This window comes from Leucopleurus acutus (genome assembly GCF_964270905.1).
Source record: "Leucopleurus acutus genome assembly, chromosome: 2".
NCBI lineage: Eukaryota > Metazoa > Chordata > Mammalia > Artiodactyla > Delphinidae > Leucopleurus > Leucopleurus acutus.
Window position 1 is genome coordinate 178,929,774 of NC_139143.1, and position 24,627 is coordinate 178,954,400.

The window sequence follows — 24,627 nt, forward strand, 5'->3', positions numbered from 1 at the left end:
GAGTCCTGGGCGCCCCACCGAGAGCTCCGCGTGCGGTTCCCAACTCTATGGTTCCGCGGAGGCGGAGCCTGAGGCCCGGTGCATGCCGGGCCGGCGGCGGGCCGAGCCCGGGCTTCCATCATGGCGGCGGCGGTGGCTTCCGGAATTTGGCTCTGGGCTGCCCTGCTCATTCCTGCGGCCGCGGTCTACGAAGACCAAGTGGGCAAGTTTGATTGGTGCGTACGTGGGGGACCTATTCGGGAAATATTTTCCCAGTACTTGTCTTCTGTCTAAAAGGATGGGGGGTGGTTACCATGCAGCATGGCCGGCTGCATAACGTGCGGGGCCCAGGGGAAAATGAAATGTGAGACCCCTTGTTCAAAAGTTAAGAGTTTTAAGGTGGCGACGGCAGAGCATTAAACCGAGAGTTGGAGGCCCTTCTGAGCCAGTCCCTGTGCGGCTGTACAGGTCGCAAGCCCGTGAAGCGGGCTCTGCCAATCCGGGCATGCCTGAGGTTCTGGTCAGAGGTCACTCTTCTCCTCCATCAGGCCCCATTTCTGTGACTGTCAGGTTTCTTATCTACTGGGTGTCAGACGTCAACAGCCCTCAGTGAACGCCGTCTTTCCCCACCCCTCTAGCCCAACCCTTACATGGGCTCAGAACAGGACCACCCAAGACTCACATCAGCCTTGAGGTGCCCTCACTCACTGGCTCACTCACTCTTCTTTCATTCACTCACTTTCATTCATTCACTTACTCTTCATTCAGTCTCTCATTCAATCACTCATTCACACATTCAGTCGCTCATTCACTCATTCATTCGTTCACTCATTCATTCACTCACCCAACCCTTCCTTAAGGCCATGGAGTTGGCTCACTTTTGCTTGAATGTCACTTTGCCACTTAAGCATTGTGCGGTCTTGGGAAAATGACTTAACCACTCTGTGCCTTGGTTTCTTTATCTGTTAAATGGGTTTACTAGTAGTCCATTACCTCTTTCAGTAGTTGTAAGGATGAATAAGACAATTCTTTTAAATTACTCAACACAGTGCCTGGCTCACTGAGTACAATCAGTTTGTTACCAATAATTACTATTGAGGGAACACTTTATCCTTCCGAGCCCAGCTCCTCGCTGAAGTCTTTTCTGTATCAGACAAATTAATTCGCATGTTTGTTGAGTGCCTGTTGTGGGTCAACAATCATTCTAGGTGCTGTGGACACAGAGATGGAAAGGAGCTCAGTCTAGGGGGGCAGATATATAAGTTATGTGATATAAGACAGTGTGACAAATGCAACATGAGTCACATTTTTAATGATGTGGGCAGATGCTCACAATATAATATGTACAGCTGACTCTTGAACCACGCAGGGGCTGAGGGTGCTGACCTTCCCTGCGGTCAAAAATTGAGCATAACCTATGATAAGCCCTCTGTATCTGCAGTTCCACATCCGCAGATTCAACCAACTGCAGACCGTGTAGTTCTGTAGTATTTACTGTAGAAAACAACCAGTGTATAAGTGGACTTGCACAGTTCAAACCTGTGTTATACAAGGATTAACTGTATATATTACATATGTACAGCATGTGATTCCAATTTAGCAGAATCCTAGGTATATGCAATTTATAAATTGAAAAGTAAACAGAAGGAAATACACCAAAATGTTGAAAAGTTTATGGTTGAAGAAAAATAGTTCATGGATGGTGGTATTTTAGGCATTTTTTGTTTTCTTTTTTATACCTTTATGTTTTCTACAAGAAGCAGGCATTACTTTTGTAGTCCAGATAAAAGATAACAGCATTTTTAAAAAAAGCATGGGGTTTAGACTAAGAAGTTCTTAATTTTGCATTCTAGTTCTGATAGTAATTTGCTGACCTCAACGGACTTTGGTTTACTAACCTGTAAAATGAGAGTGATAATATTTGTCCTATGTACTTCGTAAAGTGTTTAGTGACTACAGTGAGATTAAAGTATGTGGAAATACAGATGGAAACTGTCAATTGTCATGTAAACCTGTCTCTCTATACTAGTGTAGTTTCTTCTTTTTTAAAAAATATTAGACCAAACAACATAACAAGGGAAATTCAGTGTAAATGTCAGGTGTTTAATTTGCTAGAGGTTGTAATTCATGAACAGCAATATGCAACACACCTCCTCTGTACTTGGTAGTATGCCTCAGGAAGCTACGTACTTTCACTTTATGCTTAGATAAGAGTGTTGAAAGTGATGGGGTATGTTCCAGGGAAAGTATGAGTAATGAGTCAGATGGATCCTGAGCATAGCGTGGGCTAGAACAGGCTGCAGAGAACAAAGGCCTGACCCTGATCTATCAAGTTTTGTAAGAATATTTGCATAATTTTTCTCCGAAGGTCAATGAAAATAGAAGGAAAAGTTGGATTGTATGGTCTTCTCTCATGTGTAATGTGAGTGTCTAGTCTCACTATTAATGGGTACAGAGAGGACTGCAGTTTTGTTCTAGGGGGATTTAGGCCAGGTGCTCTTTTGGGTGTTCCTTATCTTGAGATAAACAAGTGCTTGCATTTAGAAGGAAGACGGTTGTATTTCTCATCGATTAGGGTGCATTCTCTCTTCTTCTTCCTATTGCCTAGAAATCTTGCTTTTGGTCAGATCTCTTCGTTCACAAACATTTCTCATGCAACCTGAGATAGTTATGATGGTGATACCCTCATGTATTTGTGCAGTTGTCTTTTTCCAGAGCATTTTGTGCAGTGATGGTTTTGGCCCCTTCCATCTCCCTGTACTCTTTCCTTTAGGAGACAGCAGTATGTCGGGAAACTCAAGTTTGCCTCCTTGGAATTTTCCCCTGGATCCAAGAAGTTGGTTGTGGCCACAGAGAAGAATGTGATTGCAGCATTGAATTCTCGAACTGGGGAGATCTGTGAGTGAACTGTGTAGAGGGGTAGCTGGGGATGGCATGGCTGCCTGTAGTGGATCCAGGATGCCCTGTGGCTTGTGAAGGCCACGTGGCTGATTCCCCACTTGGGGACAAGTTGGCCAAAGGTGCATCTCTTATTGGATCCTGATCATTTTATTTTGTTCTTTTTGTTTTTTTGGTCTTGTCAGTTTTGAATATTTAATGTATTCCTATAACTGGCCTTTGAGTTTATTTCCTCAGTCCAAGTCCTGACTGTTCTTAAATAAGATATTGCTGCAAAAAACACATTATTCTATGTTGCACTAAAGTTTTGGATGTGCCCCTCCCCCCCAATTATTTATATTGCTTTTATGGATGTTTGTTGGCATTAAAATCATGGAAACGTAATTTACAGTCACTACTTTTCTTGTGAGTCGTATGGATTTTGTGAATTTTGTCATTGTCCGTTTATATGTTTAATGGGGTGCCGGTGGGGATGGGAAGTGCGGAGACCTCAGATTGGGACAATAGTCGCTCCCCTCATTAACCAGTGAGTGGGAGTGGGTCATTGCCGGTTAGCTGTAATCCTTCCCTCCCTTGAAGTAAAATTGGGCACTTCTGTGCAAACGAAGGCCTCTTCGGTCCTCTCTTGCCTCGCTTCTTGGATGCCTTGCTGTGGTTCATAGTAACGTCGACTCTCCTGTCTCTCAGTGTGGCGCCATGTTGACAAGGGCACAGCGGAAGGGGCAGTGGATGCCATGCTGCTCTGTGGGCAGGGTAGGTAGAGTCCTGCTTTGTCCCTATGATGGCGTCGGCTCCCTCTCCTCTTTGCTTGGTTCCTTCCTTTGTTCAGGGTCTGGTAGCAAATGGAGTAGGGGTGTTCCCAACAGGAAAGGACAGGCCATTTCTGTTTGCACTTATACATTAGAGGTGAGGCCACTGCTCACAGACCCTAGGAGGCTACAGACAGAGCATCAATTTGGGAGATGATCTCACGTGGTTTTTCTCTTCCAGATGCAATCACTGTGTCCAATGGAGGCCGGATCATGCGCTCCTGGGAGACTAACATCGGGGGCCTGAACTGGGAGATTACCTTAGACAGTGGCAGGTAGAGGGGAAGAAGCTGAATTTCATCTTGGTTTGGTTAAAGGCTTTGCTGGAACACAGATCTGCATAGATGGCAACTCTGGGCCTTCTGGCTTTTTTCCCAGGGGAAGAAACCACTGAAGAGCCAGAGAGCATCAAACACCCAGTTTTTGATGTTCTTGAGGTTATGGGACACATGTGCTTACTCAGCCAGCATTTATTGAGCACCTGTCAGATGCAGAGCTCTGTGCTGGGTGCAGTGTTCATTCTCGTGTTGACTGCTTTTCCTAATCTTACCATGACACAAGAGCTTTGCAACGTTCTAGATATAAGGATGTGATATAACACATCTAGTGTTTTAATTTTATGTTGGAGAACAGTTGGAGCTATTGTTTCATCTTTGCTAAAGTTGTTTAAATTACAGGGTTTACTTGCATTAGCTTATACATCTTCTGGTAGTAATTCATTTGGTAAGTACTTGGGGAGCCCCCAGGCAGTGGGAACCCACCTGTGAATGTGAGATAGTTTCCATCATCAAGGAACTCATCACCAGTTGGGTGAGGCGGGCGTGCAGCCCACTAATGACAGAACTGTCTGATGGCTGCCGCGGGAGAGGGTAGGCCTGGTTGCTGTGAGGTCCCAGGGGAAGGAGGGAACGACCCTTAGGAGATTCACAGGGCTTTCAGGGAAACAGTACAGCCAAGTGGCTGAAAGTACAGTCTCTCAAGTCAGCTAGTGGAGAGCAGAGCCAAGATTAGGATCCAGATGCATTTGACCCCAAAACCTGTTTCATTACCTACCGAGCTATGGTGGTTGTGTTCCGGATTGTCCAGCCTGAGGCCCAGGAGGCTCTGGGCAGCGCTCACCCCGGCCCTGTGCTCAGTTTCCAGGCGCTTGGGCTGGTAGGCCTGCAGGAGTCGGTGAGGTACATTGCCGTCCTGAAGAAGACCACTCTCGCCCTCCATCACCTCTCCAGTGGGCACCTAAAGTGGGTGGAACATCTCCCGGAAAGGTAAGGCTGCCTTCTCCCCAGGTGACGGCTACCTCCTGCTCTCTACAAGCCCGCCTTTCTCCTTGGGGCTTGAAGCGTTTGCTTTGACTCAGGCTTAGCTTAAGTTGGCATCCTCTGTAGCGTGTTGGGCTCACTAGCTCTAGGCCTGAATTCCAAGGCTGTGGCTGCCTCTGGAGTTTCCTTTGCAGTGAGGAGAAAACTCTCCATCTGGGCATGAGAGCCAGTCAAGCAAGGGGAGTGGCTCCTTCGCTCACTCACTTTGGCAGGGACCCAAAACTCAAATTCCTATGGGGGGGCTTCCCTGGTGGCACATTGGTTAAGAATGTGCCTGCCAATGCAGGGGACACGGGTTCGTGCCCTGCTCCGGGAAGATCCCACATGCCGCGGAGCAGCTAAGCCCGTGCGCCACAACTGCTGAGCCTGCGCTCTAGAGCCCATGAGCCACAACTACTGAAGCCCACGCGCCTAGAGCCCGTGCTCTGCAAGAGAAGCCACCACAATGAGAAGCCTGTGCACCACAACAAAGAGTAACCCCCGCTCACCGCAGCTAGAGAAAGCCTAGCGCAGCAATGAAGACCCAATGCAGCCAAAAAAAAAAGAAATTTACTAGGGGGCCAGGTGTATAGCAATCATGAGCAAAGCAGGCCCTGTGGGGATTATGAGGAGCTGCAGTGTGCCTGGCCTACCTCGAGGGGGCAGCCTTACTCAGCTGATTGGTGCCCTGTAGGAACGTAAGTAGGCCTAGTGTTACTATGTCTCACCTTTTAAGAAAAAACTAGAAATCTTGTTCTTACATGTTAAATCTCAGGTCTAAATGTTGACAATGAATTCAAATTAAAAAATAAAAGCTGTGAGCCAAACGAAACCTATTTGGGACTGTTTGTGACATCCTGGTGGCCTGGTTTCGGAAGACCCCTGAGGATACCCCTGTCCTGTGGCTAAAGCTGTTTCTCCCTGCTTTTCCTTCCCTCTCCCAGTGACAGCATCCATTACCAGATGGTGTATTCCTACGGCTCTGGGGTAGTGTGGGCCCTCGGAGTTGTTCCCTTCAGCCATGTGAACATTGTCAAGTTTAACGTGGAAGATGGAGAGATTGTTCAGCAGGTCTGGTCTGGCTCGAGGAGCCTCGTGAATTGCGGAGGGGAATAGAGTCCTTCTTTGCCCTGGGGACCAGGGAACTCGGCTGGGCGGATGCAAAAGCCATTCATGGTCCCTGATTCTGGGCACTTGGAGGCTGCATTCTGCTCATCAAGCATTTATTTAAAGCCCTCACATTTGCACATGGTGCTATCCTGGGGTGGCTAAAAAAATCGTGTATATCTATTCATTGCCTGCAAGTATCTTATAAGATAATACTGTAGGGTAATAATAGGAAGCCATGTATGACAACTATAGCAGAGAAATGCTTATCTGAAATGTCAAGTATTAAAAAGGATCTGGTATATTTTTCAAATGACCAGAAAGCCAATCCTGATTGTGTCCAGCTTCGGAGCCCTTGGGAGGCTGGGTGGGATGGGGAGAACTCCTTTGGAACCCACCAGGAAGAACCTCTGAGCTTAGGCCCCCCAGTGGGATCCAGTGCTGACGTAGCTTATGAGCTGAGAGGGAAATGTGAAAATCCCCATGAGCCTCCTGTTCTGATGTCTTTCCCGCAGGTCAGGGTGTCGACTCCCTGGCTGCAGAGTCTCACCGGAGCCTGCGGTGTGGTGGATGAGGCTGTCTTGGTATGCCCTGACCCGAGCTCACGGTCCCTCCAGACCTTGGCCCTGGAGACAGAGTGGGAGTTGAGGCAGATCTCGCTGCAGGTGAGAGGACGCATCCCCTGGTGCGAGGCATTGCTTTTGCTGCTTAGAAGAGCCTTTCTCCCAGTGTCACTGCTCACTTCCTGAGGCTTGGCAGCCCTTGGGAGGTCAGGCCTCTGGCTGAACTGGTATGAGAGGAAATGGGCCACTCTCCTCTTTGGAGAACCTGAACGGGAGCATCTGGAGCCACATGCCGTGGCCCCGTTACCCTCGCTGGCAAAGTGGGGCAGAGGCTACCAGCCTGGGATATCAGTGACTTGTCTGCTCTGGCCCTTATCCTTTTTCTTCTTGTCTCCCAGTCTCTTGACCTAGAATTTGCAAGTGAATTCCAACCCCGGGTCCTCCCTACACAGCCCAACCCAGTGGATCCTACTCGGCCCCAGTTCTTCCTGCAGCTGTCTCCAAGCCACTATGCGCTGCTGCACTACCACCACGGCGTCCTGAGTCTGCTCAAGAACTTCCCACAGGTAACGGGAGGCAGCGTGTTCGCTAGGATTCAGGGGGATCTAGCTGAGATATGGGTGCTGGAAATCCCTGCCTTGGAATCTGGAGATATTTGCTCAAGCAAGAAGACATCTTTCCATGAGTGGTTTGAGAGGGGTTAGCCTTAGAGCAGAAGTGGAATTTTTTCTCTTTTTTTTTCTGAGAATTACAAAAGATTATTAGAGTAGAACTGGCACCTTCCTAAGTCCACAGGAGAGTGGGCACGTTAATCAGAGCTTCCCTATAGATACTAAGAGCAGCGTGGGATGCAGGATTCACCAGTGCCTGTGTTGGAGGTTGGCGAGAGGGCTGTGTTCAGCGGTGGCGTCAACGGGGCCTCCCCCTGCTCTCAAATGCCCAGGCCATTATGCTCCAAAGTTGGGAGCATTTTCAACTCCAAGGCCAAGGGTCCTTCCTGTGGAGGTGACTTAGAGAAGGCTGCTGGCTAGGACAGGCCGTATTGAGGAGTTGACACCTTGCTTTATCCCCAGACTGCCCTAGTGAGCTTTGCCACCACCGGGGAGAAGACGGTGGCTGCAGTCATGACCTGTCGGAATGAGGCGGTGAGTATTGGGGATAACAGCACGTGGGGTTTTCCTTCCTTATCTTTGCTAGGAGCCCTGAGAACCAAAAGTCTGGGCATATTCACCTAGTCAGTTTGAACCCGGGGGCAGGAGGCTGTTGAGCAATAATATCTCACCTCATCTGTAGGGCTTTCTGTACACCTTCTTTGTCCCCAGGAATGGGACGACCTCATGTTCATCTGGGACCGTTCAGGGTTGTGTAGGCTTTGTGAGCAGAAATGGGAAATGGGATTTGCCTTTTTCCAAGGGCTGAGAAGACATAGAAGTGAAAGCTTCATTTTGGTGACCAGGAAGTGACCCTTTGGCTGAATTTTCTCCTTTTTTCCTTCTCTTTTCCCTAGCAGAAGCCTAGCAGTTCTGAAGATGGGTCAACGGGGAGCTTTTCGGAGAAGTCTGGTCCACAGGTAGGGTGTGGCGTTGGGCAGCGTGCCAGACCAGAGACACAGGAGGCCCCCAGTGAAGCTGGGGGAGCAGCCAGGGCTGTGAGCAGGTCTCCTGCGTTCTCAGCCTCCAGTGGGCTTTGCTGAGTTCAGCAAATTAAACCATGTTTCTCTTGATCTGTTTTAGTTGGGAGGTTAGAGAGTAGAGTCCCTGGAAGCTGTTCTTAACTACTTTCTCCTCTGGGCCTCCGTCTCTGCATGTCTTGTGGGGTCTGGCTGGTGGAGTTGAGTGGTAGTCTGAGCAGTTGCACTGAAGCAGCGTGTGGGACCCTGGCCAGAGTCTCCAGTTTCTGCTGTGGTTTCCATCTCCTAAGTGTGTCCCAAGGGGGTTGTGATTTCCCTGCCTACAGTCTTACTAACTCTTTGGGAAGTCTCTGCTACACTGTACTGGCTTCCTTCTGGAGCAAGTATGTATAGTGGTTACAATTTTTAAAATTTACTCAGACACCTTATTTCTGCCTTAGGACTTAGCTTTTCTATTTTGTGTCCCTTTGCATATGTTTCCTCTTCTGGCCTGTGTCCTTCTCCAGGGTATTTGCTCCCCCCGCCCAGATTCTTGGACTTCCTTTGGGGGGATCCCCATAGTTGCCCCTTGCTGTCTGTACCCTAGGACTCGCTGGCTTGCTTCAACCAGACCTACACCGTTAACCTCTACTTAATGGAGACAGGTCGGCGGCTGCTCGACACCACGATCACCTTTAGCCTGGAACAGAACGGCACTCGGCCCGAGCGCGTGAGTCGGGGCTTGTGGGCTTCTCAGCCTGGGGCTTTCTTTCGTTGGGGTCACTTCACAGCCATGGGTCCCAGAGTAGGATTCTCTGGACGTGGGCTCTAGTTCTACCTGAGCCACTGACTGTGAATAACAGCAAAAGCAGGTACCATTTAAGCCAGGTCGTCGGTGCGCCAGGCACGCGCTGCGCTTTTTTACTTACACGCTGCTTGAGTTAACCCTCTCAACAGCCATGTGGTTATTGCCGCCCTCATTTTATAAGCGAGGAAACGGCCTCGTGAGATTCAGGACCCTGTCCCGAGTCGCTGCCCGACATTGCCTCTGCGCACGTTCAGAGTGGTGTTCCTCAGCCTCTCTGGGCTGTGGCTTCTTCGCCTCTAAAACGGAAAGTCTAATCCGGGCCTCCTGCTCGCTTTGTGGGGTGTTATCGGTGCAAGATGAATGATGTGGCGGCCGAGAAGCACTCAGGTTCCTTCATGGAGGGGGCTGAGCTAGCGCCTAGCACGGTTGCTGCGTCAGCCCCTAAGAATACGTGATATCTAATTGGAGTCCAGGTAAAAGCTGTATTGTTTGGACATCCAGCAATGCCGTGACCTAGACTTCGGACAACTCCTCATGCTTTGAATCGTGGGGTCTGGTGCTCTGAGAGGCATCTGGATTCTTGCTGACTACAGTGGACTTGACTGTTTGGTTTATAGATGTACATCCAGGTCTTCCTGAAGAAGGACGACTCCGTGGGCTACCGGGCCTTGGTACAGACGGAGGATCACCTGCTACTTTTCCTGCAGCAGCTGGGTGAGTGGACCTCATCAACCCATTTTTTTTAGGCCTGCCCATGAGTTCCATTCAGACTCTTTATTTGGGGCTGTGGACAGGCTTCTGAGAAAGATTCAAGTGGAGTGTATCCTGAATATTTTTTTCCAGAGCCATATGTCACCTGCCTTTGAAAAATTCCTTAGCATTCTTGGGAGACAGAACTTCCCTCACTTGACCTCCTGATTCCGGCCCCTTGCCCTGCCATTTCTCTTTTTGGCACAAGAGGTGTGGTGGTCCCTGAGTCACCGAGAAGAGTCCTTTTGGGGGACGAGGGAGGTGGGCCTGACTTTTGTAACCTTGGTTTCTGCAGCAGGGAGGGTGGTGTTGTGGAGCCGCGAGGAGTCCCTGGCAGAGGTGGTGTGCCTGCAGATGGTGGACCTCCCCCTGACGGGGGCGCAGGCCGAGCTGGAAGGGGAATTTGGCAAGAAGGCAGGTATGAACTGAGGGGGCTGGGAAGCAGAGCTGCCGGTGCGGGTGCTCTGGGACTGGGCTTGGTAGTTGCACCACAGGAGAGGCTGTCTCACGTGTCCCTGGCTTCCTGGATGCACCTGTTTTGCCAGTCTGTTCCGAACTAGCTCTGTGACCAGTTTCTGGTGTGTTTGTGGCCCTATGGTTTATGTAACCATTCTTCTATCTGAAAGGAGTGACCTGTGACTCCCTCTAGGCAAAGATCCTGATGAAAAAGAATCTTAGCTTAGTGTAGTAATAGCTACCCTTGTTTGGGCACCTAAGATCTGCCAGGCACCATGTCTGGCACTATATACCCATTGTCCCCAAAGCAACAGTTACACCTTTCCAGAGAGCATGACCGGGCTGGTCAGTTACTGTGCTAATAGGCCAGTGCCCTCTGAGACCAGCCATGGTCCCAGCACCCAGGATGAACTCGGTTCACTCTCCTCTGATTGAGTCCTGTCCCCTCCTCCCTCCATCCATTCGTCTAGCTAGCCAGGTGATGTTTACTGAGGGCCTGCTCTGGGCCAGGCACCCTGCTAGGCACTGCAGATTTTCTTAAACCGAGGATTAATTTGACTTTACTATTTATTTCCGCTGCCTGGATCCAGCCATTCAAGGTAAAACCTGCTTCCTGCTGCCTTTTTGCTCATTGCCTGCCCACATGGCTAGCTTTTGGTTAATTATTTGTTTTCCCTGACTTGCATGAATGAGGTATATACCGTGTGTGTGTGGACTGCTATGCCTGTGACTCGTCCTGTTTGCCTCTCACTTCCCTTCTTGAGCTGAGGTTAATGGAAAAGCGGATAAGCAAAGACACCGCTCCTTTTCAGTGAGCACTTACCCTGTACCCCACCCCTTGGGAAATCCTGTGTGTACATCATGTGGTCTAATCTTGGCAACAGCCCTGTGGATTACTTGCCATTTTACAGATGAGGAGCCAGAGGCTAAAAGGCTAAGTACATTTCTCCAGGTCATCCAGGTGGTAAGAAGTGGAGCTGGGATTTTAATCCAGGTCTGCCAGACTCCAGGGGCCATGCTTTTTACCATGCTACCTTGCTCTGGGGACCAGTCTAGTCTCTGGAGGAGACTTGAGGGTGGTAGCCTCATGGATGGAGGAAGGGGTGGAGTGAAAGAGAGCCCTGGGAATGGGTTGAAAATAGGTTAGATGGGTGCAGACTAAACCGTTGACAGCGTAGGCCTAAAGCAGTGAGAAATGGAAGTGCCTGTCCGTGACACAACACACCCCTGCACCCTGGTACCCCCGCACCCCGCCCTCTTCCGGCTTTGTCATGGCGCCCGGAAGCCTCCCTCTGGCCGTTCTAGATGTGGGGTTGTGGTGGAGTCATTCACAGCATGGCTGCATCCTGCATGGCTGATCCCTGCCCTCTTAGTCTCCTATTCCAAGATTTCAGGCAGTTGAAGTGCTGAGAACCAGGTGAGTAGGTTTTTGGAGTTCCTGCACGGCTGTGTCTAAGTGTGAGACTGTTGGCGTCAGCCACAGGACTGCCCCTTGGGCTTGTGGCCTGGGGTGTGGATGACTCGAGTGCTCCACAAGAGAGGGAGAGAGCCCTCCTTAGGAAGAGGAGGTGCCCCCTCGCTGGAAACACCTGGTCTGATGGGGAGTGAGCCTCAGCTGCGTTACCTTTTCCTTGACACCAGACGGCTTATTGGGCATGTTCCTGAAACGCCTCTCGTCCCAGCTCATCCTGCTACAGGCATGGACCTCCCACCTCTGGAAAATGTTTTACGATGCTCGGAAGCCCCGGAGTCAGATTAAGAATGAGATCAACATTGACACCCTGGCCAGGGATGAATTCAACCTGCAGAAGATGATGGTGATGGTGACGGCCTCAGGCAAGGTGAGAGGGGCTCAAGCCAAACCTCCTGAGGTTCTGGGAGTGGGGAACAAAAAGCCTTTGGAAGGGGATCACGCCGGTTCTAGTTTTCAAGGATAGAACTAGTTTTGGGGTTTGCCTTTCCGGTAGTGAGCCAGGTATTTATTTTGCAGCTTTTTGGCATTGAGAGCAGCTCTGGCACCATCCTGTGGAAACAGTATCTCCCCAGCGTCAAGCCAGACTCCTCCTTTAAACTGATGGTCCAGAGGACTACTGCCCATTTCCCCCACCCCCCCCAGTGCACCCTCCTGGTGAAGGACAAGGTGAGGCCGCTACCTCTCATCTGAGCCAACGTGGGTGTGGCTTTTGGTGTTTTGTAACTTAAGTTCCTCCTAGGCCTTTGGAATTCTCTGAGAGTTAAAGGCAGGGAGTCAGGGCTTAGAGCTCTGTTTCTTCCAGTTTTTTGCCTGAGTGGAGGACCGTCCGGGGCCCATGTGGAAGTGACTGTAGGGTAGGTGTGACATCACCAGGTCCCTAGTAAGCCAGCTCCACTTCTTCCCAGGCACGGGCGGCTGTCGGTACCTGAATGGCTGTTTGCTCTTCTGCAGGTGTTGGAGGGCAGGACACAAAACTGTTTATGTCTCTGACTCCCGGGAGCAGATGGCTTTTTGTAGATTCATTTTGCCATCATCAGAAACGGGACTTGGGGGGAGGGTGGGATGAATTGGGAGACTGGGACTGACATATATACACTATTGATACTATGTATAAAATAGATAACTAATGAGAACCTACTGTACAGCACGGGGAACTCTGCTCAGTGCTCTGTGGTGACCTAAATGGGAAGGAATCCAAAAAAGGGGATATATGTATACGCATAGCCGACTCACGTTGCCGTACAGTAGAAACTAACACAACATTGTAAAGCAACTATACTCCAATAAAAATTTAAAAAAAAAAAAAAAAAAGAGGGGGGGCTTGGTAGATAGTCTCTGGAATGGCTGCCATGGGGCTGCTGAGTTGGTCCCTGACTTTTTTGTTTATTCCTCAGTATGACCCGTTCTTGCTTAGCTTTGGGGCTAGAGGCAGTTAAACTTTTTTTTTTTTTTTACTTAATTTTTTTGGTTGTATTGGGTCTTCGTTGCTGCACACGGGCTTTCTCCAGTTGCGGCGAGCGGGGGCTACTCTTCGTTGTGGTGCGCGGGCTTCTCACTGCAGTGGCTTCTCTTGTCACAGGGCACAGGCTCTAGGCACACAGGCTTCAGTAGTTATGACACACGGGCTCTAGAGCACAGGCTCAGTAGTGTGGCACACGGGCTTTGTTGCTCCGTGGCGTGTGGAATCTTCCCAGACCAGGGCTCGAACTCGTGTCCCCTGCATTGGCAGGCTGATTCTTTTTTTTTTTTTTTTTTTTCAGGCTGATTCTTAACCACTGCGCCACCAGGGAAGTCCCAGAGGCTGTTAAACTTTTACCCTTTTGACACATCAGCCTTCAGACACTTTCACCTTTAGCCAAGACTTTATTTTCCACAAGGAGGGCAAAGACTAGGGAATCTGCCATAGCTGAGCTCAAGTCCCAGCGTTCCAGGTTTACCCCTAGGATTTGCATTCTTTTCATGTTGCTGGAGGCTGACCGTTCGCTTGCCTATTTCAGGAGACGGGAATGAGTTCGCTCTATGTCTTCAATCCCATTTTTGGGAAGTGGAGTCAGGTGGCTCCCCCAGTGCTGAAGCGCCCCATCTTGCAATCTTTGCTCCTCCCCATCATGGATCAAGACTATGCCAAGGTGCTGCTGTTGATAGATGATGAGTACAAGGTATGCCGTCTGCAGACTGGCTGCAGAACTGCCCAGCCAATCATTGTGGGAGTGGGGTCCTCAGACAGCGGCTCGAGGGCCCCCGATGGGAGCCGTCTGCCATCAGCACTCATTTGGGCTTGAAGGGTGTCTCTAAGCGACTCGATTGCTCTTTCTGCACTTGTGAAAGCTCGGACTCTTAACTCAATTTAAGCCCTGATTGAGTTCAATAGACTTTAATTCTTTAAAGATTTGCTGTTTTTTTTCTTAAGGCCCTCTTTGACAGGAAACAGTAATGAGTCTGGAGAAACTGTGCTTAGAGATTCCTTTTCCCTTAACTCTTTTCTGGGGTTTTCAAGGTCACAGCTTTCCCAGCCACTCGGAATGTCCTGCGACAGCTCCATGAGCTCGCCCCTTCCATCTTCTTCTATTTGGTGGACGCGGAACAGGGACGGCTGTGTGGCTATCGACTTCGAAAGGTAGGAGGGGGCATCCTGGCACGCCCCTTTGTGGGAGGGGTGTAGGTGTTTCCTCGTTATTTGGCTAAGGAGTGAATTATGCTATTCATTGTGTTGTAAACTTAGAGAGCATAATCCTGATGTCAGAGGCAGTCATTTTCATCTATTCCATGGCAGGCGCGGTTCTAGCTGCCGTGGAAGGAGCAGTGCACAACAGTCTCTGCCCCTGTGGAGCTTTCATTCCTCATTCCTCTTCTGTAGCAGGGAGAAGGGGCGTTTTCTCCATTCCTAGAAAGGCGGGAGGTAGGAATGGTGATTGAACAATAGTACTTTCTATATGAAGATGGTGTTATTGATCCACTCTTTTTTTTTTTCTTTCATTTTTCTTTTTTTAAATTTTTGGCTGTGTTGGGTCTTCGTTGCTGCGCGCGGGCTTTCCCAAGTTGAGGCGAGCGGCGGCTACTCTTTGTTGCGGTGCGCGGACTTCTCACTGCGGTGGCTTCCCTTGTTGCAGAGCACAGGCTCTAGGTGGCGTGGGCTTCAGTAGTTGTGGCATGTGGGCTCAGTAGTTACGGCACGTGGGCTCTAGAGCGCAGGCTCAGTAGTTGTGGCGCACGGGCTTAGTTGCTCCATGGCATGTGGGATCTTCCCGGACCAGGGCTTGAACCCGTGTCCCCTGCATTGGCAGGCGGATTCTTAACCACTGCGCCACCAGGGAAGTCCCTATTGATCCACTCTTGATTGAACGAGCGCTTTGAATTTTATTTCTAGAAATGGGATCGACTTACTCCGATCCTGACACACGAGTCCAGTGCTTGCAAACAGTGTTTCACACTGGCTCTGAAGTCCAGCTCTGAGCTTCACAAGGGCTGGCCTTGGCTCCGATAGCAGGGCTGTGTAGAGGGGTAATTTGTGGCGTACTCCCCAGAGGGCCCTCCCATCCTGTCTGTAAGGCCTTTGGAGGGACACCACAGCACAGAGGTTAAGAGCTTGGACCTGGCTGCTTGCGCGGGAAACCGTTTTATTTATCACTTACTCATTTTGTGTCCTTGGGTAGATGCCTTCTCTCTGATCCTGTTTTCTCGTCTGTAAAACAAAATGGTAATAGTACTATATCAGAGGGTTGTTGTGAGGAGTTGGAGAGTTAATACGTGTAAGTCACATAAAGCAGTGCCTGCTGCACAGTAAATGCCATCCAAGTTTTACCTGCTGCTGCTTAAAAAATGCAGCGTTCTTTCCTGACATTCTGTAACGGCTAATCTTTAGCGTAAATAGCATAGTCTGTCCAGAAAACGTGCTCTTTACCCTGTGGGTGAAAAAATACCATCCTTCTGAGTTGATGAAAAGGGGACCTTGAAAGAGACAGTTCTTTGTGGATAGAAGGACATGACCTGGAGTGTGGGTGTCATCGTAAAATGGTGGGGGGACGGCAAAGGAGGTGGAGCTCACATGGGAAATCAGCCATGTGAGGGGTGGTCTTCCAGTCTCTGACCTGCAGTGGACTCACCGGTGACCTTGTTCTCTGGGAAGATTTTAGTGAATTCTAATGTTTTCACAGGTGTCCTTGGTAATGGAGCCTTATATGTTCTCAATAAAAATTTGTATTATTTCAAAAATATTTAAATTTCAAAAAAATTTTACACATGAATACATTCTCACAGTATAAGATTAAACTGATACAGAGGTACAGGAGCAAGATGTGAATGGGCCCTTTCAGACCCATTGCCAGCTGCCTCCCTGGATGGAATGCCTTTCAGTGGTCTGCACGCCTTCCCCTGTCTTGTCTCTTGCCTCTGTGTCTATAGTGCTGGATAAACAGCTTCCAGACCACACAGACATGCGCTTTATATTCTTTCTTACCTGCAATGGAATTGACCTATATTTAACTAATAGGAAATCTGCTTTTTTCACTTTATGTGTCTTCTACCTCATTATATTGTTAAATCCATATCTTATTAAAATATAATACTGAGAAAAGCACAAAATCCCGAGGTTACTACTCAGTGGCCCTTCACAAAAGGAACACACTTGTGTACACGGCAGTCACATCAGGAAGCAGTTTAGCACCAGCGCCTTGGGAAGCCCTTGTGCCCCTTTCCGGTCACTACTCGCCCCCTCACCCCCTAGGGCTCTGTGTAATTCCACAGTGTGGATGTATAATAATGCATTTAACCACACAGTTTTATTGGTTTCTTTTGACTGTAAAGAACGTTTCCTGTAATATTTTGAGGTCCCCGCCAGCTTAGTAATTCACTGCTGGCTCAGTGTACAGGGAACTTAGATTTTAGTAATAAGTGGTAAATTTTCTTTGCATTATTCTTACTCAGATAAACAATGGGATACTATTAAATATTCCTCCCCTTTCTCACTGGCTTTAGTATCTTTCCGTTTTTTGACAAGGAGTAGGGTTTATTGGTGACGTGAGTGAGGAGGGGCAGCTCCAAGGCTCCCGTGAGTGCGGGGCCCGCCATGCGTACAGGGCGCTACAGATTAGGGGTGTATTTGACCGCACAGTCATCCGGGAGGAGCTGCTTTTCAGCCACCAAGTCTTCGAATTCATCTCTATTACACTTAGTAAAGACACGCTTCTTGGAGATGTGGATCTTCTGGCAGCCAGGGAACTTGAACTTGGCTCCATGTTGGGCCTCAAGTCACATGCTCCTTGTTCTGCAGCTTGGTGCAGATGGATATGATGACTTGGCCGGCCACTGGGCCCTGGGGCTTTCCAAAGGCACCTCGCAGGGCTGTCTGGAGCCTAGACTGGGGACAGCATGAGGTCAGACATGAATGTCCACTGGAGAGGACCGTCTCCCAGGTCGCCTCGGGCAGCCCAGACAAGCATCTGGTGCCTACACTGCCCAGGAGGCTGCTCTTTGCAGCCGAAGCACACTGGGCTTTACTAGTTTTCTTACTTGAACTGAGAGTTCCAAACTTCTTCCCAAACTAGATCCGTATTGCTGCTTCTCTGGGAGCCCTGATCCCTGTTCCCTCCCGCACAGAGGCCCCAGCTGAACTGCAGGACGTGTCTAGCCACAGCTCTCGCGGGTCTAAGGGTACCTTCCTGATGACCAGTGCTGGCTCTTTTGCCCCACCCCAGGATCTCACCACTGAGCTGAGCTGGGAGCTAACCATTCCCCCGGAGGTGCAGCGTATCGTCCAGGTGAAGGGGAAGCGCAGCAGTGAGCACGTTCACTCGCAGGGCCGAGTGATGGGGGACCGAAGCGTGCTCTACAAGGTACGGCCAGCCGTCTGGCGTAGCGCACAGCAGCACGGGGTGTAATTCTGGCTCTGGGATTTGGTGGCTGTGGGTCCTTGAGTGAGTCATTTAATCCCTTTGAGCCTTAATTTACTGTCTGTGAAATGGGCATGATATGCCCTTCTCCTGGGATTGTCGTGATGATCACGTGAGGCACTCGCGCTTCGCATAGTGCCAGGCATGCATGGCCACTACCCAGTAGATGTTAGCTGTTATTTTTAGTGGTAGTGCAGATAGACCTTTCTGGGGCTAAACCTTAGTCGATCCATCAGAAACTCTATCTCTGTGATCCAACAGTCTAGTTAGTGGTGAGGGCAGGGAGACGGAGAGGTGACTAGTCGGTTGCAGAGCTATCCTATGAGGGAATGTAATCACTGTGGTGACGAACATGAATTACAGCCTCTGGCAGAGGAGAGACTGAGTTGGAGGAGGAGGCGTAATAGAACAGGGCAACACGACCAAGGAACTCAGCAGGGCAGCTGCTTCACTAAGCGTGAGGCAGAGGGCAAGCCTCCAGTTGGACGGTCCAGGTTCAGACTTGCTGTCCATCGTGGGTAACTTGCTTAGGCTTCTTGAACTTCCCTTTTTTTTTAAATTTGGCCACGCCACGCAGCTTGCGGGATCTTAGTTCCCTGACCAGGGATTGAACCTGCGCCCTCGGCAGTGAAAGCGCGGAGTCTTAACCAGTGGACCACCAGGGAATTCCCAGGAGTAGGGCTTTTTGGATTCATATTTGTTGTGGAGATTTTTTGCCTGCTTTGCTGAGACTAGACTATAGAGGGCCGAGGAGGGGAGCAGGCAGGCAGGCCACTGTGATAATCCAGGTGAGGTGATGGTGGCTTCAGCTGGGTTGGTTGGAGGAGGTGAGATGGGATCAGATTCTGAATACTTTTGAAGGTAGAACCCATAGGATATGCTGATGGATGGGGTGTTGGTGTCTGTGTTAGAGAGAAAGGAGTGAAGGACGACTCAGAGGTCCCAGGTATAAGACACTGACACTCGGGAGGCCTTGTGGGGAGCAGGTTTTATCAGGGGTAGAACAGGAGTTCAGTTTGGGGCATGTCAAGTTTGAGATGAGACACCTAAGAAGTGATACTGTTATGGTGGTCCGTTAATCAAGTCTGGAGTTCAGGGAGAGGTCTGGCTTGGATATGTGAACTCAGGCGATGCCAGCACCTGTAGATGGTGTGAAAGCCACGAGATTGGGTGAGATCACCATGAGAGTGAGTGTAGACAGAAACGTCCAGAGACTGGGGAGTGGAGGAGGGACCCACAGAGGGGGCTGAGAACGAGTGGCCGAGACAGGCAGAAGGAAAACCAGGGCACGGGTGTCCTGGATGCCAGGTAGAGAAGGTGTCTCAAGAAGGGAGTGATCACCTGTGTCACCTGGTACTAGTTGCTCGAGTCAGATGAGAACTGAGACCCATCCATTGGTGTGGTGGTAGGAGGGCACTGGTGGAGAGTCATCGTGTTGCTGGACACATGTCCTTCCATCACCGAGTGGGTCGGCCCGGGTTGTATCTTGAGTTACCGTTTGCTTGCCTGTGACTTGAGCAAGTTGCTTAACTACTTCAAGACATTTCATCTGTGAAACGTGGATAGTGACAGCTATTTGCAGGGTTGTTTACGGGCTTCAATGAAATGATGGAGGCAAAGTCCCTGGCATGGCCCCCGGCCTCCAGCAGACACTGAATGAGTGCAGCGATGAGGCCCTCTAAACAGAAAGCTCTTCCCACCAGAAAACCCTCTTCCTCTGTCAGCCGGAGAGCTGTGGGCCTGCCTCCCCGCCGCTCAGGATACGCCGCTGTGGTTCTGAAGGAGCTTTCCTCTTCGTCTCCCCAGAGCCTGAACCCCAACCTGCTGGCCGTGGTGACAGAGAGCACAGATGTTCACCACGAGCGCACCTTCATCGGCACCTTCCTTGTGGACGGCGTCACTGGGCGCATCATCCACTCCTCCGTGCAGAGGAAGGCCAAGGGCCCCGTCCACATCGTGCACTCGGAGAACTGGGTGGTGGTAAGGCGTGGCGCGTGAGCTCAGGGCACCCCCAGGGGCCTGACGTAGCGTAAGCGTAGCGTAACGTATGTGGCTGGTCTCCCTGCAGCCTAAATCCTTTCCTTGCCTATTGTTCCAGAAACCAGTTGCTACTTTGCGTTTTCATAGAATTCAAAACTCCTGGCTGGCAGCAGTGGGTGCTGGGTAGGGGGTTGGGCTCAGGAATCAGACTGCCTGTTCTTCCATTTCCTGACTGTACAACCTTGAACTAGTTACTTAAGCTTTCTGTGTTGTAATATATATAAAATAGGGGTAACAACAGTCACCTCTATTTGAGTTTAGAACAATGCCTGACATGTAGTAAGCGCTCAGATGTTAACTTTTAATCTTCTGACTTCTAAGAATCTTGAGAATTCCTTTGTCTTGTGGTGAACTTGGATAGTCTAGGTACAGCTACCCTGAAAGGTTAGTAAACTTGGTAGCTGGAAGGAAGCTAGGGTGCTGGTTGTTTCTTTCCTTCCTGGACGTGCCTTTGCATGTACATTCCCCTTTCCAGCTGAACCAGCAGCTGAGCCCCAAGCAGCCCCCTCCTCTTCTCTCCGCAGTACCAGTACTGGAACACCAAGGCCCGGCGCAACGAGTTCACCGCGCTGGAGCTCTATGAGGGCACCGAGCAGTACAACGCCACGGCCTTCAGCTCCCTGGACCGCCCGCAGCTGCCCCAGGTCCTCCAGCAGTCCTACATCTTCCCCTCCGCCATCAGCGCCATGGAGGCCACCATCACCGAGAGGGGCATCACCAGCCGACACCTGCTCAGTGAGTGACCGGGTCCCTTCAGGCAGCCGCACGGAAGGACGGGGCCGGGATCAGTGAGGAGGGCTAGGGAGAAAGTTCCCTAGTCTGGCTTTGCCGTCCATAAAAGAGCTGACACATCCCTCCTCGTCCTTGTTTCTGACGAACCACTTTCATGTCTCTGTTCTGTTTTCACCTCGTTTGGAAAGTTGAGCCCTGATACCATACCCAACAGGTAGCCTGTGCAGATGGGCTGCAGAAACTGGCAAGGTGTAGGGTCTCATCTTCATGTAGTTCAAGTTCAGGATTCAACTAGACAGGTCTCTCTGTCTAGTTGATTTTACCAAAGACGTTTGGGACTGTCAGATTTGACAGGCACTTGGTATTACTATTTTACCCTCAAATATGAGGAAGACAGACTGCTTGGTAATTTCCCGAGTTTAATTCCCACCATTCCTGAAACCGCTGGGATCTCATGTTGCCCAGTCCTCCTGCTGCCCTCCCCCCACCCCCATCCCCCACCAGCGTCACTGCTTCAGCCAACCATAGGCTCCTGTTTGGCTGACAGTGAGGAGACCTGCTTAGCTGGGGCCGGTATTGCTGGAGGAAAGGAGGAGGATGAAGAGATCCAAGTGGGCTTCCATGCTCTTCTCTGTCATCATTACCCAGTTCTTGAGTCTAGCTCTTTATTTTCTGATGTCTCAGGATGATATGTGAAGAAACTTGTATCTTCAAAAGTGGGAACCTACATTCAGACCCAGGTGTATTGGATTATTGTTTTTGGCCATTTAAGGGAGCCTCAGTGACCCATTTTTTTGGTTTTAAACTTTATTTTCAGTTTCTGTGATAAGGACATTTTTGTAAGTAGCCCTAACTGGGGATCAGGTCAGTGTGAACACTCACTTCTGTTGACTTGTTTCTGTGTATGTAGTTGGGCTGCCTTCCGGAGCAATTCTTTCCCTTCCTAAGGCCTTGCTGGATCCCCGCCGGCCCGAGATCCCAACAGAACAGAGCAGGTGAGACCTTTGTGGGTAGTGCTGAAGGCTGTGACCTTAAGGAACTTAGCATCTTGATTACATTTGGTCCTTGGTCTGCTGTGCACTGTCCTGCTCCGCTGGGGATGTGGCAGTGAACACATCTGCCCTCATGGAGCTTGCATTCCGGTGGGGGCGACGAGGTGGATAATAAATAAGATAAACAAGTGAAATAATTCTGTATTAGGGTGCTTGTAAATGGCAAGGAGAAAAAAACTAAGAAGGGGTGGGGTCTAGGAAGGGTGTGGAGGGGTGCAACTTGAGAGGGTGGCCTGGGAAAGCCCCTCAGAAAAGGTGACTTTTGAGAAAAGACTTGAAGGAGGTGAGAAGCTGGCCTTGTGGATGTCGAAGGAGAATGTTCTAGGCAGAGGGAACAGCTGTCACAAGTGCCCTGAGATCATGCCTGGTAAGTTATAGGGAGGGCTGGAGGCCACTGTGGCTGGAGCAGCCAATGGTGGGGACACTGGGAAATGAGGTGAGGGAGGTGCTGGGGCCTGGGTCACATGGGAAGCCAATTGCTGTCGGTGTTAGTTTTCTTTTCTTTCTTTTCTTTCTTTTCTTTTTTTTTTTTTTGGCTGCGTTGGGTCTTTGTTGCTGCGTGTGAGCTTTCTCTAGTTGCGGCAAGTGGGGGTTACTCTTCATTACGGTGCGTGGGCTTCTCTTGTTGCGGAGCACAGGCTCTAAGCGCGCGGGCTCTAGAGCGCAGGCTTAGCAGTTGTGGCGCACGGGCTTCGTTGCTTCACGGCATGTGGGATCTTCCCGGACCAGGGCTCGAACCTGTGTCCCCTGCATTGGCAGGCGGGTTCTTAACCACTGCGCCACCAGGGAAGTCCTAGTTTTCATTTTTGTGTTTCCAGCCATCATCTCTGCGTATTTTCTTGCCTCCATCCCGAACTCTCTTCCCTGAGGGGTGTGAGGAGCTGTGGGCAGGGTGAGGAGGCAGTAGATGTGTCTTTGCACGCAGTGAAGGGAGGACGGTTTGGAGCGGGCAGAGGTTAAAGCTGGTGGACTGAGGCACTCTGGAGTGAAGAGCAGGAACTGGCCTAGTGGCTCGATGTTTTGGTTTTAAAATGGCCCTTTCTTCCTCTAATGTGAAGTACTGGTCGTCTGTGGTTTCGTTTTCTTTAGATTCAGAACAAGGTAGGAATCCAGATCTGTCTTACTCTGCATACAGCTTTCTTTGTTGCAGCCCTTCCTAACATTCCCTAATGCACATAGACCTTGGAAGAAGATATGTGGCTGATACGTGGCCTGGAAACCTCCCAGGGCTCAGGGCAGCCAGGAGATCCCCTTACAGCAGTTTTGAATGCCAGTCCTGGTTGATGTTTTGCAGAGAGGAGAACCTGATCCCGTATTCTCCAGACGTACAGATCCACGCAGAGCGATTCATCAACTATAACCAGACAGTTTCTCGAATGCGAGGGATCTATACAGCTCCCTCGGGCCTGGAGTCCACTTGTTTGGTGAGTAGAGCCCCAGCCCAGCCTGTGCCACCTTGTCCACAGGCACCCTGTGCGACACCTATTGTTTCTTTCACCCTTGGGAAAACAGCTGAGGAGTCTGTTTCCTTTGTGACCAGAGTTTGTGGTTGTGGCGGATCACTGGTGCCTTTCTTACGGATTTCTCATTCCCTCTGCCTTCCAGGTTGTGGCCTACGGTTTGGACATTTACCAAACTCGAGTCTACCCATCCAAACAGTTTGATGTCCTGAAGGACGACTATGACTATGTGCTAATCAGCAGCGTCCTCTTTGGTCTGGTCTTTGCCACTATGATCACTAAGAGACTGGCACAAGTGAAACTCCTGAATCGTGCCTGGCGGTAAAGACCTGAGACCCACTGCCGGAGAGCAGAGAGCCAAGGGGAGTGAGGGTCAGACAAGAAGCTGCAGCTGCAGTTTGACAGGTCAGAGGAGGATGTGTGTTGGACACTCATCTCAGTTAAGAGCTCTTTGGAAGAAGATGGGCTCTCGTGGAGACTCCTTTTGGGATACGTCTGATGCGGAGTCATTGGTGGTGGATGGAGGCTGAACTCACTCTCTGAGCCGAGATCTCAAAGCATCTTGCTGGACTTTCCCGCGGAGTCCCAGGGCCATCGCCGTTTCCCTTCTGTGCCCATCCATGAATGTTGTGTTTTTTTTAAGACCTCCAACAGATTTTTCTCTTTTGTGAGGCCTGTTTAAATTGATGTTCGTTTGCCTTCTGTTTCCCGGCTGTATCTGGAAGGCCTTCTGATTGTTCCCCTGCTCCTTGCTTCAAAGTCGGAAGGGAACTCTTATTGACAACTCCACCTTATAGGTGCATTTGCTGTTTTACACTGGGGAGAAAGAAGAGCCATCCTTAGCTGAAGTTTGAGGACTGATGCAGCCTCTCATGGCTTCTCTCCAAAGTAACTTTGGGTCGAGGAGTCTATGTGTGTGTCGAAACTTGCCTCTCGTTTCATGCTCCCATTCATCCATGGGCCACCCAGTCTTAGATTCAGTTTATTGAAAGCCAGGTGCATAATACTGCCTTGGTTTGTTGGTCATCGTCATCCAAGCTTTTCGCCTCAGATATGTCAGAGCTGAGGCCTTTTCAATCTACTGAATTGTCTGAACCTTGAAGAGATTTCAAGGGAGGAAGGCAAATCTGCCTGTTTCACAGTCCCTCATAATCTCTCATTTCGCCCACAAGCTGGTCTAGTCATCTTAGAACCTAGATAGAGAAAGCTGTTCTTTTTTAAGAACCTCATTATTTTTAGTTATAAATTGTGTGGATTACTATACTTCTCTTAAAATGAGCAGATTTTAAATCTTATCTTTAAAAAAAGAAGAGAGAAAAGGGTAGGGGTAGGAAACTGGCATCTTGTGGGTAGCATTGTTGATTGGCTGGGCTGTTGTCTCTGCTACAAACTAAAGATGTCCTAAAAATTTTCCCTTGTTCATGGATTTGGGGAATGATGGCGTTTTTCTTTACTGTGAAGAATGAAATGTACAGAGAGCCCTGTTGGGAGAGAGATGCGTTTGTTTAAGTGTTTGAATAAAGTGAATGACGAACGACATTGTTCAAGTCCTTTTTTGTGGCTTTGGAACATCATATTGAGGCTACTTCTGCATTGGAGGGGGACAGAAAGCTGTGCAGAAATGGAGTGAGTGCAGTATTTTAATTGGGAAACATGCCAATTTAATCATATAAGAGTTGTGTTATTTAAAAAACCAAATTTTTT

The 24,627-nt window shown here is 49.8% G+C and overlaps 1 protein-coding gene across 3 annotated transcripts; it reads left to right on the forward strand.

Moving 5' to 3' along the window:
• The first annotated feature begins 82 nt into the window (after nucleotides 1-82).
• EMC1 (ER membrane protein complex subunit 1) lies at nucleotides 83-24,462 on the forward strand. Of its 3 annotated transcripts, none has more exons than XM_082858177.1 (23): nucleotides 83-215; nucleotides 2,753-2,877; nucleotides 3,565-3,630; nucleotides 3,868-3,961; nucleotides 4,823-4,951; nucleotides 5,929-6,055; nucleotides 6,607-6,756; nucleotides 7,053-7,220; nucleotides 7,728-7,799; nucleotides 8,162-8,224; nucleotides 8,871-8,993; nucleotides 9,689-9,785; nucleotides 10,117-10,239; nucleotides 11,919-12,118; nucleotides 12,268-12,417; nucleotides 13,749-13,910; nucleotides 14,249-14,368; nucleotides 17,445-17,582; nucleotides 19,446-19,619; nucleotides 20,204-20,414; nucleotides 21,322-21,406; nucleotides 22,758-22,887; nucleotides 23,069-24,462. In XM_082858177.1, exons 1-23 carry the CDS (start codon nucleotides 121-123, stop codon nucleotides 23,246-23,248), a joined length of 2,982 nt encoding a protein of 993 aa, XP_082714303.1. In that variant the 5' UTR covers nucleotides 83-120; the 3' UTR covers nucleotides 23,249-24,462. The 3 variants fall into 3 exon arrangements, with proteins under 3 accessions (XP_082714303.1, XP_082714305.1, XP_082714304.1); XM_082858179.1 differs by having other exon boundaries at nucleotides 10,120-10,239; XM_082858178.1 differs by having other exon boundaries at nucleotides 8,165-8,224.
• Nucleotides 24,463-24,627: the final 165 nt, after the last annotated feature.